Source organism: Pongo abelii, chromosome X, assembly GCF_028885655.2.
Source record: "Pongo abelii isolate AG06213 chromosome X, NHGRI_mPonAbe1-v2.0_pri, whole genome shotgun sequence".
Taxonomy (NCBI): Eukaryota; Metazoa; Chordata; class Mammalia; order Primates; family Hominidae; genus Pongo; species Pongo abelii.
Window position 1 is genome coordinate 90,782,455 of NC_072008.2, and position 18,689 is coordinate 90,801,143.

Genomic DNA, 18,689 nt, shown 5'->3' on the forward strand with positions numbered 1-18,689 from the left:
TGTTCACCTTTCTGTTTTTGCACCAGATAAGAATCAGTTCCTTGAGAATAAATTTTTTATCTTTCTTAACTTCAGAATATTAAATTTGGAATATCTACTAAAATGGTGTGTTATGTGGCTGTAAATGATGTACACGCTGTAAAATAAGATCGCTACTGTTATGTGGGATTATTATTTCTAAATGTTACTCATTGAAATGAGCATACAATAAAAAGCATTTATTGCACTTCATGGTTTTATGAGTTTATTTAAAGTTGCAATATTTTTTATTAAAAGACTTTTCACTTCAGAGTTACTTAGGCAGATTGGTCCTTTCTTTAATGTCTTGTTGAATTTTGTTCATTAACAACAACATGAACTAGGAATTTAAACAGTTATGATAACTATGTAATGCATATTTCTTAAGAATATATGTTATTTGCTAAAATCATAATGAAATACTATAAATAAAAGTGTCCATTTTAAGATCTTAGACTTCATATTAGAGAGAAAACTAAAAGTTCTTAACTTGCTTAAATGACACAATCCTGAGCAGTGAATACATCTAATTATGTTTCCAATATACATTCAAAAGGAAAAGTATTGTTGTGTGTATTTGGCAAAGATTTCTGCAAATGAGCATAAAAATAACTTTCTATGTTCAAACCAGTGAGCATTTCATAGAATTCTATATATATGGCACTGTTAGTTAAGACTCTTTGTCAGTTGAATTATTAATTATTAATTAATCACTAGCAGAAAAGGAAAATATCAGCCTCACATGTTAGACCAGTGCTTCTTAAATTTAAAGTCTGTAGAGCTCACCTAGGGGACTTGCTGAAATGCATATTCTGATTCAATAGATTTGTGGTGGGGCCTACAATTCTGCATTCCTATTAAGTTCCCATGTGTTGCTACCATATGAGTAATAAGGTGGTAGACAAAAGCACCTGCTGTAATTCTGCCACATGTTAATTACTTTGCTTAAACAGATAGTTGTGGGTGAGTGGACAGAGGGAATTCTTACTGAGGACATGACATTAGAGCTGAGATATGAGTGGCAAGAAGGAGCCAGCCATATGAAGATCTTGTGGAAGAGCAAGGCAGAGAAACCTGCAGATGCAAACAACCTGAGATGCAACAAGCTTTGGCTGGACAATGGTTAGCAAGGGGGAGTGATAAGAGACGGTTGCAGTGATCCGAGATCGCGCCATCGCACTCCAGCCTGGGTGACAAGAGTGAAACTCCGTTTCAAAAAAAAAAAAAAAGAGAGATGAGACCTATGAGAAGTTTGAAACGGGAAGTCCTTGGGAAAAGTTAAGGAAAACAGTACTGTTATATGTTTTAAAAATCACTCTGGAGGCTCTAAGAAATGTAGAGGAGCTGAACGATGCAGCCATGTTAAGTGGTTATTCTAGTTGTCATGGTTACAGTGGAGCTGGAGAAAAGTATATGGATTTTCTTCTACTTGTATATTGGGCTTAGAAAATGCCAGCCCAGGTAGAGCAGACATGAATTTAGCCCATGTTACAAACAAAATATTGTCTTTAAAATACAGATTTTCCTGGCATAAGGCTTTCCTACATACCAGGACAGATTCCACCTAGAATGTAGGTCTATAAGTCAAAGTACCTTCACAAGACAAAGAAAAAATTGGGAATTACTGAAAAATGATTTTTCCAGAACAGTTCAGGGTCATATGTGTAGATGGATTTATCCAATTGTCACTTTTAAATTGCTTATGCCATGATGGAGAAGATAGTATTTGGGAACTCTTACACAGATAGGGCTCTTAAGTTCAACTGCTCATGTCTCTTACATGACAACCACAAGTTTAGTTTGAACCTTGAACTTCCCTTAAAGATATATATCCCTTTAATTGCAGAAAACCATGTACAAAAATAGAAAAATATAATGAACCTCTACATAGCCATCACCCAGCTTCAACAATTACTACTTTATGGCCAATCTTGTTTCATTTGTATTCTTCCTCACTTATCCCTTCATCCACTTACACCTGATTAGCTTATTTTGATGCTTCCCTCCCCCACTGGTTTAATTTGTAGCAAATCCCAGACATGTTTGCAACAATTTTTGAAGGGTATAGCACAACTCTTGACATGCCTACTTCCAAGGGGGAAATGACTCGTCCTCTATGAAGGCAGAGGAACAAAATAATCATCTCATTTAACTCTTTCAACTTCCCCTTGTGAGAACCAAGAAAAAGCTGACTAGGCTTGGAATTCTGTACAGTACAATTTTTTTGAACTAATAAGGCTTTAGAGAAGCTGCAGGACTAGATTAGAACCTTAGAATATAATTGGTTTGAGACCATTCCCAATCTCCCAGCTTTGTTCAGCTCCACCCTGTCTTTCCAAAAGAATTATAGCTTGTAAATTTGGAACTGATTGAGAAAGATCTCTCAGAGTCTTGGATCCTGGATAAGAACTGGATATTGTTATGAGGGGTCTTTAGATTCCTAAAGATCCTGCAGAAGAAATTGGCCAATTTGTAACTTCAAGGGTATAGCACTAGATGTCCCAAACTAAAAATGTGTCGCTTGCCTGTTTCAGTTATGCCTTTCTCTTTGAGCATTACTCCAAAGGGAACTCTCCTCCATTTTAAAATCTGGACCAATTGACAATATTGACACTATCTCATTTAACCTATAATGTAAGTCCTAGTCACTCCCATCTGATTCCAAAACCCTCTTATCCTAGATTCCAGCACCATTCACCCATCATGACATGGCTGGCTCATCAGACCCTTTCAGGGAACTAGAACAAAAAGTCTATATTTTCTCCCATTTAAAGAATTCATCTGTCTTATTGGATCTTGGCACATATGAATTATAAGTATTCAACACTGTTAGCAAACAAACTACAGAATCAAAGCATTACATTGGAAGCACTGTTCCTTAACATAAAGGATCTCTGGAACATATACTTCAATTTGAAAAAGAATTTTTTTAATGTGGTAGGATGGGAAACCAAACATAAAGGCTATGAACTTAACAACATCTCATTGTCTGTGTCAGGCCAGTCTAAGATTACCAAGACTGCCTAACTATCTAATTTTCTCATAAAACAATTCTGAGGTATGTCTTCTTCAGGACTAAATATTGTTAAATGTTTTATTAAGAAAGATGCACTTGTTTATTACTTCCTTTATTTAAATGTTTTCTATGTACTATTTCATATGTCCTAAGTTGTGAATGAAATACTTTGTATTTTTTTAACTGGACAAAAAGTACTATGGAAATCCAGTCAATTTAGTTTTGGCATGTGGTGGGGAAGATGTACCTCATAAGGAAACCTTTTCACAACATATTATTTACTTTCAAAAGAATTATTTTCAAAAGAAACATGTCATCTTTGTAGATTGCAATATGGGAAAGGTGTGATGATGGCTTTTTGTTAAGGTGATCTAAATTGGGTAGTGAGATGGAAAGTTTTTTAAAGCTTTATTTTGTTCCTTTTGTACTGTCTATGTTAAGAAGAGTAAGGCAGCAAAAGCACCATTACAAGGATGGGAAGAATGCTTTATGGAACAAGTGAGTTATGGAACTTAGAAATCTAAGTTTGAAAGCAAAGAAATTCTAATTTAAAGAAGAAACTTGCTTCAACTGGAGGTTGAACTATGTTAAAGTAGTCCACATAAGGAAGTTTTCTGCTTTTGTTTGGTTTTTAATGAGAGTGATGCTTGTTAGCTCCAACATAAACATTCACATGATGATAATTTCCTGACAAAAATATACAGCTAAGCTGAAAATCCTTCTGCATATTTCCTACTTGGACTTTAACACAAACCATGTAAATACTTCACATATTTTATTTAGACACATAAACAGATTACTTTGCATGTCATTGCGCAGTCTCCATTTTATGTGACAAATCTAAAGTGAAAACATACTGGAATAGAAATTAGATAAATAGGCACTCCTCACCTGACAACTTTGAAGTTTTCAGAGATAAGCAGTGTGAAACTTATGAGAGGGAAATATATCACTACTACCTCTATTGATCTTAATCACAAATTGGAAAAGAAATATATATATTTAAATATTTAAATATATTTAAATATATATATTTATATCATCACATTTTGTATTACAATTTAAAAAATTGTTAAGTATGATAAGGACGTTGTTATGACCCCAATTCACTATCCATGGATCAAGTGAACCAATAAAGTGCCGACTTCTTACTTTTTAAAATCTTTGTGGATATATAATAGGTGTACATATTTATGAGGTACATGAGATATTTTGATACAGGCATGCAATGTGAAATAATCACATCATGGAGAATTGGGTATCCATCCACTCAAGTATTTATTTGCGTTACAAACAATCCAATTATACTCTTAGTTATTTGTACAATTAAGCTATTATTGACTATACTCACCCGGTTGTGCTATCAAATACTAGGTCTTATTCATACTTTCTAACTACATAGTTTTTGTACACATTAAGCATCCCCAGTTCCCCTCACACACCCCTTTTCCCAGCCACTGGTAACCATCCTTCTACTCTCTATATCCATGAGTTCAATTGTTCTGACTTTTAGATCCCGCAAATAATTGAGAACATGCAATGTTTGTTTCTGGCTTATGTCACTTAATATAGTGACCTCTAGTTCCATCCATGACTCCCTAACTGCCCCCGAATTTTTGACACTATTATTTTTAAGTATTTTGGAAAACTCACACCTGTTCTCATTTTTAAACCTTAATAATAACAGTTTCCTACTAAGCTAATAAAACTTCCCCTTATATTATTTGTAGTGTGTGCATAGCATAGTACACTTTTGTTACAGTTATATATATGAATAGTTAGCAGAGGAGAAACTCCTCTGTTGTTCCTACACCAAGGGAAAAAATGTAAGGACTGTATAGCTCATGAAGAATATTAACATTTTTCTATCACAAAATATTGATAAAATTGGAATTGTATCAATTCATGTTATGGAGCTTAACATTTTAGCCAAAATATTAAGATAATATAAATAAGGCTTTTAGCTTCATATCAAGACCTATTTGAACACTTCTAGAAAAGAACATTAAAAGTTTTTTCCTCATTTATGGTTTGATTTAGTGTAGTGCCTCAACTGTTCTTAATGGTGTCTTAGTATAATGCATAATTATTAGAATATAATTGTAAGGCATTACAGAATTTTATGTGGATACTTGCAAAGATATTTCAGTGCAAAACTTCAAATTATATACCCAAATATGTTTGTTGCCTTAATCTATACTTGGACAAAGGCAACATTTTAATTTTTCCTAAGTCTTAACTTTAGCCAGATGGGTTGAAATTTAAAATTTTCATCCTCATCTTGCATTGAAAAAATACTTGTGTTCACTTATGTTCACTTTGTAAGGTCATTAAAGCCCAATTGCTAAATCAACTTCTAAGTATACTAAATACTCTGCTACAAAATATTTCTCCCAAGTAGGATAAATCTATCAAGTATTTATTGTTGCTATTTTTATTCCCTAAGTCTTTATATCTATGTAATATTTCAATGATATGTTTGCATACCACTATGAAAAAACTTACCTTCCTTCCACCTACTACTACCATATTGTGTTATATGTTTTTCAAGAAGTAGGTAGGCTCATTTGGGGAAGGTATGCTTTGAAAGAACAGATTTGCCAAGGGACTAATATGTACTTAGAACCAGAATAGCATACTGTATAATTTAGTGGACTTAGTTATTTCAAAAGATATTATTCCACTTCCCTGCTAAATGAAATTAATCATCACCTTTGACTTAGCTATATCTTCAAGAGGTGAAAATAGCGTGTAATAAAGCATATCTTTTAGCCATCAGGCCTAGTGTGAAAAGCAAATACAGACTGCATATATTATATACTAGCTGTTATTTTTTGCTTCAATTGTGTTTTATCTCTTTTGTTAAAAAAACATGATTTCATCTTGTAACTGAACTGCACATATAATATCAGAGAAAATCTTCTAATGGCATAACTTGTAAAATCTCTACCCCAACAAATTAGTTCGATATCTAGGAGGTACCCTATCTGAAACATAATGAGTTATGTTCTACAGTGTCTGCAATCAAACTTTAAACAATCAGGTCCCTCTTTCAGTTAGTATGTTGTTATACTGAATACATGAGTGTTATGGAAAAGATTTAAGTCTCATAAATGGCTGAAGAAATTATCATCTACAGAACTAATTCATTCCATTAGATTTCTTGGGTAGCAGCATGGTTCCAAATTCTGATTGGCCTTTAGTGATGGAAAAATAACAAAGTACTAATGCAGAGACACACACACACACAAAAATCGCCTTTGAATTGTAATACTTTAAAGTGGATCCATTCATGGCTAGAAAAGAAGAAAAAAGGTTATCTTACAACCGGTTCATAATTAAAGTCATTGTTACTGTATGCAAAGTTATGGAAAATTATTTAAATTGGTTTGTATAAAACCAAAGGACATGTATTGCACTTCTGTGGCACTCTTATATATATATATATTCAATGAAACAATGATTTGTCTTTCTTACTTTAGTCATGGTATGTTTCAAATGACTTTAAGCAAGAGTGAAGGACAATTAAGTAGATTTCCTTCTTAGTAATATTTAGAGTTTAAATATGTCCAATCATCTCTTAATAAATATGGATTTTCATCTGTGAATGCATTTAAATATATTCTGACCTTGCTATCAGTATCTATAGATTCTTCAAATACCAATTTTGATTTTTACTGCTGCACATTTTTAATGCAGAGAATAGTGGCTACTATTCTGTAGAAACTTTATTTGGCAGGTCTTCATATTGCCACCTCTGGGATACATGTGGTTAGGGTTAGTAGCAGCAATTGCTTCTCAGTTCTAACTTTGGGCATCAAATTATCTTTGAGTGGCCAATTTTAAATTCTATGGGTTGATAATTAGTAGTAAGTAATTTTCAGCTAACTAATGACCTAACAAAAACAACATTTCAGAGTTTAAATGCAGTTATTTTTACTTTGGGATTACTAAACATTGGTTGTTTTCATTGATGATAACAACCATACTTAAAAGATTGATGGCTGTATTGTAGTTAAAGAAGAGCTTCAGCGCTAAAGAAACTTTTTGAATTTTTTTTTGTTGACTCAAATATTTGAGCTTGTTCAACCAAAAGATGTTTCTAAAAGTTATTTAACAGATGTTTAGATGTTTAATTTTATTAACTATACATCTGAAGCGTAATTTTTAAATATTTTTCAAAAGGTTCTGCAGAATACTGGATTGATATTTGTATATTTGTCTATTGCTCACCACGGTACACTTAAGCATTTTAAGGCTTTTATTGAAGTATAATAAACATGTAGAAAAAAATGGAAATATTATATAAGTATTCAAATAAATGAATTTTCCCAAACTGAACACGCATATGCAACCATCTCCCAGACAAAGAAACAGAACATTATTAAGACCCTGAATCTCTCCTTATGCTTCCTTTTAATCAGTATCCACCCCACAAGGATAACCATTTCTTTATTTAATAGCCATAGATTTAGTTTTGCCTACTTTTATACCTCAGTAGTTTGACAGGTAGATAATTTTATCATAAGAAGTCAAAGGCTGTCATTTTCACAATGTTTTAAGTCAGATATGTATGATTTGAGAACTAGGATCCTCAAACATTTCTCTGTTCATTTCACCAGAAGGACATCACACATTCCTATGATCCCTACCAGTGGCTTACTATTAGAATCTCTTGCACCAGTATAGGAGTATATAATTAGGAAAAAAACCCAAGAGCATTCTGTTAGCAGAGTTTTTCAACCTCAACACTATTTATTAGGGGCTGGATAATTCTTTGTTATGGGAGACTGTCCTGCACATCGTGGTATGTTCAGAAGCATCCTAGTTCTCTAACCACTAGATGCCAATAATACCCACCCCTCTGGTTGTGAAAACCAAAAATGTCTCTAGACATTGCTAAATGTCCCGTAAGGTACAAAATTGCTGCTGTAGACAGCAACTATGCTAGGGAATATATAGTTGGTCCTTGGTATTCATGGGTTCCCCACCAATGATGGGTTGAAAATATTCAGGAAAAAAATCATTTCTGTACTGAACATGTACAGACTTTTTTTTTTACTGTTATTACCTCCTAAACAAGACAGTATAACACGTACTTAGAATTTACATTGAATTAGGTATTGTAAGCCAGAAATGACTTAAAGTATACAGTAAGATATGCATAGGTTATATGCAAATATTATGCCGATAAGGGACTTGAGCATCTACAGATTTTGATATCTATAGGGGATCCTGGAACCAATCTCTCATGGATATTGAGTGACAACTATATATCACCTGTTTGATGATCATTACTTTAAAAGTTAATAGAGCAATATGTAAAAGTTTTAGGGAAGTAGCTCTCAGTCCCTTATAAGAAGGTTTCAATAATCAGTCCCCTTAGCAATGGATTGGACCGCTTAGAAAGATGCCAAGGTCCGTGTCACCTGGCCATCTTGGAGGATGTTGTAGAAGGTAGAGTAAATATTGGAGTATATGATGTTTAAAGTACTCTTCAGCAACCTCACTATAACTGTGGGATTTAAAGCTGGAGGATGTTACAATCTAGTGAGGAAGCTAGAAACATCTCTTCTTTCTAAATCCTAATATATAATATATATATGTAAAATCCACAGGAATAAGTACCACATGCAAGATTGCAAGACAAATTCTATTGAAACATGCCTCTTCTCCGTTTTCCAGTTGCCTTCATAATTGTCTATGATATTTGCTACCTGCTTTAGAAAAAGGGAAACTGTTTTGGAAAATTTGAATGGAACCCATTCAATAACTACTGAGCTAGGCAAGAAAATAAATAAAATTAGCATATCACTAATGTTAATCTTCTCCTTTTGAGGGGCAAAAATTATATTTATATTATAGCTTAAATAATCAATTATATTGCCACATGTATGAATCTTTCCAAAATTTCTTAATTCCCACTATATATCAATAATGGAAACAGAAAATCTCAAAATAAAAAATACTCAAAGTTTTTAGTTCATTTGATATTTTACCTCAGTTTTAAAAGGCTGTACATATATAGTCAAAATAGGGCTAAAAATGCCCAAGTGAACTTACACAAGTGTATTTGTCTTCTGTTTTCTCAATCACAATAGTCTGTGTTTCACTACCTGGTGGTATATATTCGTAGTCATCATACAGGAGGCCTAGGATTGGATATTGTGTCCTGTACCTGTAGACAAGAAAAGAGTTAATTTACAGGCTGCATGAGAAAATAACTTTCATTCCTTTTTAGTCACTCCTAGTTTGATTGCCCTAATTAAGCCAATTCGGCTCTGAATGACTTTTTAACTGTTACTGAAAAAACAAAAAAATAAAAAACCCTATTTCAATGGACAAAGATGTACAACTATTATTTTCAAGAAAATAAAATAGAGGGACTTCTGTTTCTGGCCATGATGGACCACTGGCAGCACAGGACAGTGACCCCAGAAAAGGGAAGCAAATGATATGGGCCCTACAAGTGCCTAGCTCACGGCCTGGAGAGATTTTCTTGGTCACGGGATAAGGAAAAGGAAGCTAAACAGATCCCAGCAGTCTCACCAAGATGAGGTCATAAAGTTTAGAGTAAATATAGGCAAAGGCACCCAGAGTTTGTGGGGCAGAGTATCAGACAGAAGAGAGCTACATAGATAGAGAGAGGTCAGGACAGCTGTAGAGGTTTTCCCAAGAGTCTTTGGGTGAGTACTGATCAGTGTGCCTGTATGTGAAGAAGCTACCAAGACTTAGGAAATAATGACTAGAAAGGAGCAGGCTGGCAATTTTTGGAGTTCTCATAGGGATGGTAATGTTTTGTGTTCCACTAACCAAACCAGAGTGAAAAGCTCTCCTGATATAGAGGCCATCAGATAGATACCACAGAATATTGCCTTAGTAGTGGGATAAAATTAGCCTCAAAGTACAGGTTATTCTCAAAGAGTTTAAAAGCAAGGCTTGAATGTATTAAATTGTTTCCAAATAATTTCATCTCAGAACAAAACTCCAAATATTTTGTCATACCCTAGCAAAAATCTAAAACTCAGCAATATAAAATCACAATTCATGGCATTCACTGAAAAATGAATAGTCATGCAATGGACGATATGACTAATAATGAAGAGAAATATAAATTAGTAGAAACAGACCAAGAGACAATACTGATAAAAAAATTAGTAGGCAAATGTGCATCTATTACAAACATACAAAATATACAAGGTATATTCAAGAAGTTAGAGGAAAGCATGAACACAGTGAGGAGAGAAATAGAGAATATAAAAAAGATCCACATTGGACTACTAAAGATTAAAAAAATTAGATGGAATTAACAGCAGATTAGGCACTGCATTAAAAAAAGACCAACAAATTAACAGCAGATTAGGCACTGCATTAAAAAAAGACCAATAAATTTGAATACATCAAGATAAATAATCTAAAATAAAACATAAAAGAAACGGAAAAAAATGAATGCAGCATGAAATAACTGTGGAAAATATCAAATGTCCTTATATGTATAATTAAAGTCCTGCAGGATTGGTGGCAGAAAAAAATAATTGAAGACATAATGACCAAATTATTTCCAAGTGTGATGTAAAGCTATAAACACACGTATCCAAGAAGCTCAGTGAACGCGAAAAAAAGAAACATTAAGAAAACTACAGAGAGGCACATCATTGTCAAATTGCTGAAAACCAGTGAAAGAGAATCTTAAACACAGCCTCAGAGAAGAAAGGACATTATTGAAAGAACAAAAATCATACGATTAACAAAAAACTTCTCAGTCACAATGAAAGTCAGAAGACAGAAGAGCAATATTGTTAAAAGTACTTTTTAAAAAAAAAATGTAAAAAAATCTCCTTAAGCTGATAAGCAACTTCAGCAAAGTCTCAGGATACAAAATCAATGTGCAAAAATCACAAGCATTCCTATACACCAATAACAGACAAACAGAGAGCCAAATCACGAGTGAACTCCCACTCACAATTGCTTCAAAGAGAATAAAATACCTAGGAATCCAACTTACAAGGGATGTGAAGGACCTCTTCCAGAACTACAAACAACTGCTCAAGTAAATAAAAGAGGACACAAACAAGTGGAAGAACAGTCCATGCTGATGGGTAGGAAGAATCAATATCGTGAAAATGGCCATACTGCCCAGGGTAATTTATAGATTCAATGCCATCCCCGTCAAGCTACCAATGACTTTTTTCACAGAATTGGAAAAAACTACTTTAAAGTTCATATGGAACCAAAAAAGAGCCCACATTGCCAAGAAAAACCCAGCCAAAAGAAAAAAGCTGGAGGCATCACGCTACCTGACTTCAAACTATACTACAATGCTACAGTAACCAAAACAGCATGGTACTGGTACCAAAACAGAAATATAGATCAATGGAACAGAACAGAGCCCTCAGAAATAATACCACACATCTACAATCACCTGATCTTTGACAAACCTGACAAAAACAAGAAATGGGGAAAGGATTCCCTTTTTAATAAATGGTGCTGGGATAACTGGCTAGCCATATGTAGAAAGCTGAAACTGGATCCCTTCCTTACACCTTATATAAAATTAATTCAAGATGGATTAAAGACTTAAATGTTAGACCTAAAACCATAAAAACCCTAGAAGAAAACCTAGGCAATACCATTCAGGACATAGGCATGGGCAAAGACTTCATGACTAAAACACCAAAAGCAATGGCAACAAAAGCCAAAATTGACAAATGGGATCTAATTAAACTCAAGAGCTTCTGCACAGCAAAAGAAACTACCATCAGAGTGAACGGGCAACCTACAGAATGGGAGAACATTTTTACAATCTACCCATCTGACAAAGGGCTAATATCCAGAATCTACAAAGAACTCAAACAAATTTACAAGAAAAAATCAAACATCCCCATCAAAAAGTGGGCAAAGGATATGAACAGACACTTCTCAAAAGAAGACATTTATGCAGCCAACAGACACATGAAAAAAATGCTCATCATCACTGGCCATCAGAGAAATGCAAATTAAAACCACAATGATCTCAGGCCACTTAGAATGGCGATCATTAAAAAGTCAGGAAACAGCATGTGCTGGAGAAGATGTGGAGAAATAGGAACACTTTTACACTGTTGGTAGGACTGTAAACTAGTTCAGCCATTGTGGAAGGTAGTGTGGTGATTCCTCAAGGATCTAGAACTAGAAATACCATTTGACCCAGCCATCCCATTACTGGGTATATACCCAAAGGATTATAAATCATGCTGCTATAAAGACACATGCATACGTATGTTTATTGTGGCACTATTCACAATAGCAAAGACTTGGAACCAACCCAAATGTCCATCAATGATAGACTGGATTAAGAAAATGTGGCACATATGCACCATGGAATAACTATGCAGCCATAAAAAAGGATGAGTTCATGTCCTTTGTAGGGACATGGATGAAGCTGGAAACCATCATTCTCAGCAAACTATTGCAAGGTCAGAAAACCAAACACCACATGTTCTCACTCATAGGTGGGAATTGAACAATGAGAACACTTGGACACAGGTTGGGGAACATCACACACTGGGGCCTGTTGTGGGGTGGGGGGAGGGGGAAGAGATAGCATTAGGAGATATACCTAATACAAATGATGAGTTAATGGGTGCAGCACACCAACATGGCACATGTATACATATGTAACAATCCTGCACATTGTGCACACGTACCCTAGAAGTTAAAGTATAATAAAAACTTTTTAAAAATGACCAGCTTACTCTCCTATACACAACAAAAATATTTTTGAATAACGAAGAATTGATAAAGACTGTTTTCAGACTTAAAAGGCCAAAAGAAGTCTTCACCACAAAAGAAGCATGATAAAAAATGTTAAAAGAAGTTTTTAAGGCAAAGGGAAAATGATACAAGATAGAAATTTGAATTTGATCAAAGTAATACATAGCACCAGAAAAGATAAATTTGTAGGTAAATTTACGTTGTTTTTCTTATTGTTAACATTTCTTTAAAAGATAGTTGGCTGTTGAAAACAAAAATAATAATGTATTTAGGGGCTAATAATATATGTAAAAGAAGTATATATGATAAAAATAGTAAAAGTCATATTAGTCATATGAAGGGGAAATGGAAGTTGATTATTACAGAGTTGTTATGCTACATGTGATGGGATATAATATTATTGGAAGTAGGCAGTGATCACTTAAAGAAGAATATTATGAACCCTACAGCAATCAAAAGAAAGAAGTATACCTAATAAGCTAATAAAAGAGGTTAAATGAAACATGAAGAAATAATTCATCCAAAAGAAAAGAGGAAAAGAGAAAGAAAGAAAATGTGAGGTAACTAGAAAACAAATAGCAAGATAGTACCTTTAAATCTATCCATATAGATATGTATGGCCTAAACACTCCAATTAAAAAACAAAGATTGTTAAATTAGATAAAAACTCAAGACCCAACTACATATGCTATTTACAAAAACCATACAATCCTTAACACTTTAAATACAAACAAACTAATAGAGTAAAAGGATGGAAACATATGTACCATGCAATTTCTAATCAAAAGAAAGTTGGAGTAGTTATATAAATATCAGATGAAGTAGCCTTCAGAATAAGAAGCATTAGTGCAGATAAAGGGTGATTTTATAATGATAAAGGTGTCAATTCATCAACAAAATGTAGCAGTCCTAAATGTTCATTCATCAATAAAACATAACAATCCTAAATGTTTATGTACCCTCCCAGCAGAAATTCAAAATATATGAAGCAAATACTGATAGAACTGAAAAGAGAAATAAACAAATCCACAATCAGAGTTGGAGATTTTGGCATGCCTTTCAAGGTAATTGATATAAGTAGAAAGAAATTAGTAAATATATAGATGAAATCCCCAAATATGTGGAAACCAAAAAATTTAAATCTAAAAAACCTGTAGATCCAAGTACAAATTAAAAGGGAAATTAGAAAATATTTTGAACTGAATGCAAATGAAAATATAACTTATCAAAATTGTGGGATGCAGGTAAAATAGTGCTTAAGTAGAAATTTACAGCATTCAAATTTTACATTACGAAAGAAGAATGGTCTAAAATCAATGACCTATGTTTCCATGTTTTGAAACTGGAAAAGAAACAGAAAAGTAAGTGGAAAATAACATAAGAAAAAACAAAGATAGGAGAAGAAATTAGTGAAATAGGAAAGAGAGAAACAGTATAGGAAAATCAATTAAATTGAAAGTTGGTTCTTCAAGTATATCACTAAAATTGACACAACTCTAGTCAGACTGGTTAGCAAAGAAAGAGAACATACAGTTTACCAATATCAAGAAAGAAAGAAGGGATATCCCTATAGGTCCTACAGTCTTTGAAAGAATAATAAAGAAATATTATGGCAATTTTATGCCAAAAACTTGGCAATTTAGATGAAATGCACAAATTCCTCAAGAGACAGAAACTACAAAAGCTCACTCAAGAAGCAATAGATAATCTGAATAAGTGTGGGTCAATTTTTAAAATTGAATTTACAATTAGATGCTTTCACACAAAGTCAACTCCAGTCCAGGATGACTTTACTAGTTAACTCTACCAAAAAATTAACAAATAAATAATATCAATCTTACATAAACTCTTCCAAAATATAAAATAGTAGGGCATACTTCTCAACTCGTTCTATGAGGTCAGCATTACTCTGGTGACAAAGCAGTCAGAGGCATCATGAGAAAAGAAATGTATAGGCTAATATCACTAGTAGAATACAGGTGTCAGATCCTTAACAAAATTTTAGCAAATTGGATCTAGCAATATATAAAAAGGATACTACATTAATCCAGCATAATTTATCCCAGTAACAAAAGTTTGGTTTAATATTCAAAAATCAACAATTCATCATTTTAACAGATCAAACAATAAAAACTTATGTTCGGGTTTGGGATTTTAAGAATGGAGAAGTAAGGATTTTGACAGACACTCTCTACGATAAAACAATGATTCAATGATTTCACTGGTGAAAATTACATATTTTTAAAAAATTAATCATTTTAAGTCTCTGGAACTCATTTAAGGGAGGACAGCAAATAGAAAAATATTCAAGAAAATCTACTAAATCTTGTTAAGAACATTGAAAGTCTATGATATTTGAGCCATGACCTGCTTCATCCAACTACCTCCTGCCCCTCAGCTCCTGTTTCGGGCAAGAGTGGTTGAGAAGTCGTACTCTCTTCCTCTACCCTGTCCCCGACTTGTAGAATGGAAACTCTATACCAGACATTGCAGGCTGAAAATATTGGGTTCCTGATCAACTCCATCCAACATACTCCTTGGTCAGAGATTCTACAATGAGAGGAGCAAGCCAAGGAGACCATAGACTGCCACCTCCCCTCAATGCCCACTGACAGAACAGAGATTGTCACTGGAAAAAGTGGGTACCTGCCCCAGTTCTGGTGCAGTGGCACAGGGATTCTTCCCAGGTTGAAAGGCAGTGATATGGTTTGGCTGCCTCTCCACCAAAATCTCAACTTGAATTGTATCTCCCAGAATTCCCGTGTGTTGTGGGAGAGACCCAGGGGGAGGTAATCAAATCATGGGGGCGGGTCTTTCCCATGCTTTTCTCTTGATATTGAGTAAACCTCATGAAATCTTATGGGTTTATCAGGGGTTTCCATTTTTGCATCTTTCTCATTTTCTCTTGCCACCGCCATGTTAAGAAGTGCCTTTCACCTCTCGCCATAATTCTGAGGCCTCCCCAGCTATGAGGAACTGTTAAGTTCAATTAAACCTCTTTTTGTTCTCAGTTTCAGATATGTGTTCATCAGCAGCATGAAAACGAACTAATACAGGCAGTCTATAAGTACAAATGCTATGCAGCTCTGTGTGATGGGACTGACTTCATTTGGAAGAGATAATGTAAAAATCCACATCTAAGAATGTTGCTGAAAATAACGGTGGACTTGGTGGAGAGCAATTAAGAGGAGGCTGGAGGCTCTAGAATACAAGCAAAATGGCAGAACAGCCTGAAGATAAATAGGGAAAGAGATGGCTAAAAAGAGTCCTCCCGGGACTCTTTTATGGGAGTCAAGAAAGCTATGCACATGTGCTAGGCCGCAACCACTCAGGCGCATGTAGAACAGAAAGTGGGGGAAGAAATGAAAGCATATCACAAGCTGGACAGACCATCAACACAGGTCACATGACTCACTGGCGCAAGGGGCTTAAATGTAACCTCTAACAAATTGTTGAACAAAAAGTTGCTCTGGTCCAGGGGCAATTCCTAGGAAACCAAGCTAAAAATAAAATCAGGTTCGTACATGGCAGTCTGGACAACCACGTGCATGCCCAAGGCTGCACGCTCTCATGTGCAATCACGGAGGGAGCTTCCAATACACTAGTCTCTGGCTGAATGTGGGTCAAAAAAATGCAAATATCCTGAACTGCAATGGCAGCTCCCAAGCCACACATATATCCAATAGTGTAAAAATATAACTGGGTAAGGTGTCATAAGCACAACTTTTTACCACTAGTTGGCTTATTCAAGCCCGGGGGCATTCCCTGGGTAGTTCAGTCAGAAGGGAAAAAACAAACAAACAAAAAAACTAAAACCAAAACAAACAAACAAAAAACCAAGAGAAAAAAATCTGAACAGGGACAACATTAGAAGATAAACAATTTGGAGAAAACAAAAGACTTTGAAGAATTAGTTTAGAGAAAGTACTAAGTACATAATCACGCAAACAACCCCTAGCAAGAGGTGGGGGTATGGGAACAGGGATCAGTATCCAGAGTTGCTACAGCATATTATTCAAAATGTCTAATTTTCGACAGAAAATTATAAAACTTGCAAATAAAGAAGAAATGCTGACACATAAAGGGAGGGAGGAAAGCAGGCAATATAAAATAATTTTTGTATTTTATTTATTTTTCAACTTATATTTCAGAATAAGGCAGTACAAGCGCAGGTTTGTTACAAAGGTTTACATGATGCTGAGGTTTGTGGTATGAATGATCCTATCACCCAAGTAGTGAATATGGTACCCATAGTTTTTCAGCCCTTGCCTGCCGCCATCTCTCCACCCTTCAATAGTCCCCAGTGTCTACTGTTCCAATCTTTATGCTCATGAGTATCCCATGTTTAGCTCCCACATTTAAGTGAGAAAATGCACTATCTGGTTTTCTGCTTCTGTTCGTTTTATATAGGATAATAGCCTCCAGCTACATCCATTTTGCTTCAAAAGACATGATTTTTTTTTATGGCTGCGCAGTATTACATGGTGTATATGTACCACATTTTCTTTTTCCAGTCCAACACTGATGGGCACCTGGGTTGATTCCATGTTTTTGCTATTTTGAAATAACACTGCAATGAACATGCAGGTGCATGTGTCTTTGGGTAGAATGATTTTTTTTTTACTTTGGGTGTATACCCAGAAATGAGAATGCTGGGTCAAATGGTAAACTCGTAGTTCTTTGAGGAATCTCCAAACCGCTTTCCACAGTGGCTGAACTAATTTACATTCCTACCAACAGTGCGTAAGCATTCCCTTTGATCTGCACCCTCACCAGCATCTGTTGTTTATTGACTTTTTAATAATAGCCATTCTAACTGGTGTGAAATGGTTATCTCATTGTGGTTTTAATTTTCATTTCTCTGATCACTAGTGATGATGAGCATTTTATTCATGTTTGGTGGTTGCTTGTATGTCTTCATTTGAGAAGTGTATGTTCATATCCATTGCCCACTTTTTAATGATTTTTTTGCTTGTTGATTTAAGTTCCTTACAGATTCTGCATATTAGAACTTTGTCAGATACAGAGTTTGTGCATATTTTCTCCTATTTTGTAGGTTGTCTGTTTACTCCCTTGATATTTTCTCTCGCTCAGCAGAAGCTCTTTGGTTTAATTAGATACCATTTGTCAGTTTTCGCTTTTGTTGCCGTTGCTTTTGACATCTTCATCATTAAATCTTTGTCCATGCCTATGTCCTGAATGGTAATGCCTAGATTGTCTTCCAGGAATTTTATAGTTTTGGAGTTTACATTTAAGTCTTTAGTTCATCTTTAGTTTATTTTTGCATATAGTGTAAGGAGGGGTCCAGTTTCAATCTTCTGCATATGGCTAGCCAGTTATCCTGGCACCATTTATTGAATAGGGAATTCTTTCCCCATTACTTGTTTTTGAAAGCTTGGTCAAAGATCAGATAGTTATAGGTGTGTGGCCTTATTTCTGGGTTCTCTATTCTGTTCCATTGGTCTATGTGTCTGTTTTTGTACAAGTACCATGCTGTTTTGGTTAGTGTAGCCCTGTAGTATAAATTAAAGTTAAGTAGTGTGATGCCCCCAAGCTTTGTTCTTTTTGCTTTGTATTGCCTTAGCTATACAGCTCTTTTTTCATTCCATATGATTTTGAAAAGTTTTTTTGTAGTTCTGTGAAGAATGTCAAAGATAGTTAAGTGGAAATAGCATTGAATCTGTAAATTGCTTTGTGCAGTATGGTCATTTTAACAATATCGATTCTTCCTATCCATAAGCATGGAATCATTTTCCATTTCTTTGTGTCATCTCTGATTTTTTTTTTTTGAACAATGTTTTGTAGTTCTACTTGTAGAAATCTTTCACCTCCCTAATTAGCTGTATTCCTTTTTGTGGCAATTGTGAATAGGAGGTCATTTCTGATTTGGCTCTCTGCTTGA

At 34.6% G+C, this 18,689-nt stretch overlaps 1 protein-coding gene across 2 annotated transcripts in view; it reads right to left on the reverse strand.

Moving 5' to 3' along the window:
- Nucleotides 1–5,256: 5,256 nt before the first annotated feature.
- The window catches only part of POF1B (POF1B actin binding protein), a 100,481-nt gene continuing 87,048 nt past the window's right edge, over nucleotides 5,257–18,689 (reverse strand). Inside the window, 2 exon segments of one of the 2 annotated variants that reach the window (NM_001132070.1) lie at nucleotides 5,257–6,330; nucleotides 9,098–9,212. In NM_001132070.1, the coding sequence (NP_001125542.1) occupies nucleotides 6,325–6,330; nucleotides 9,098–9,212 (121 nt within the window). In that variant the 3' untranslated portion in view covers nucleotides 5,257–6,324. 2 annotated transcript variants of the gene reach the window in all.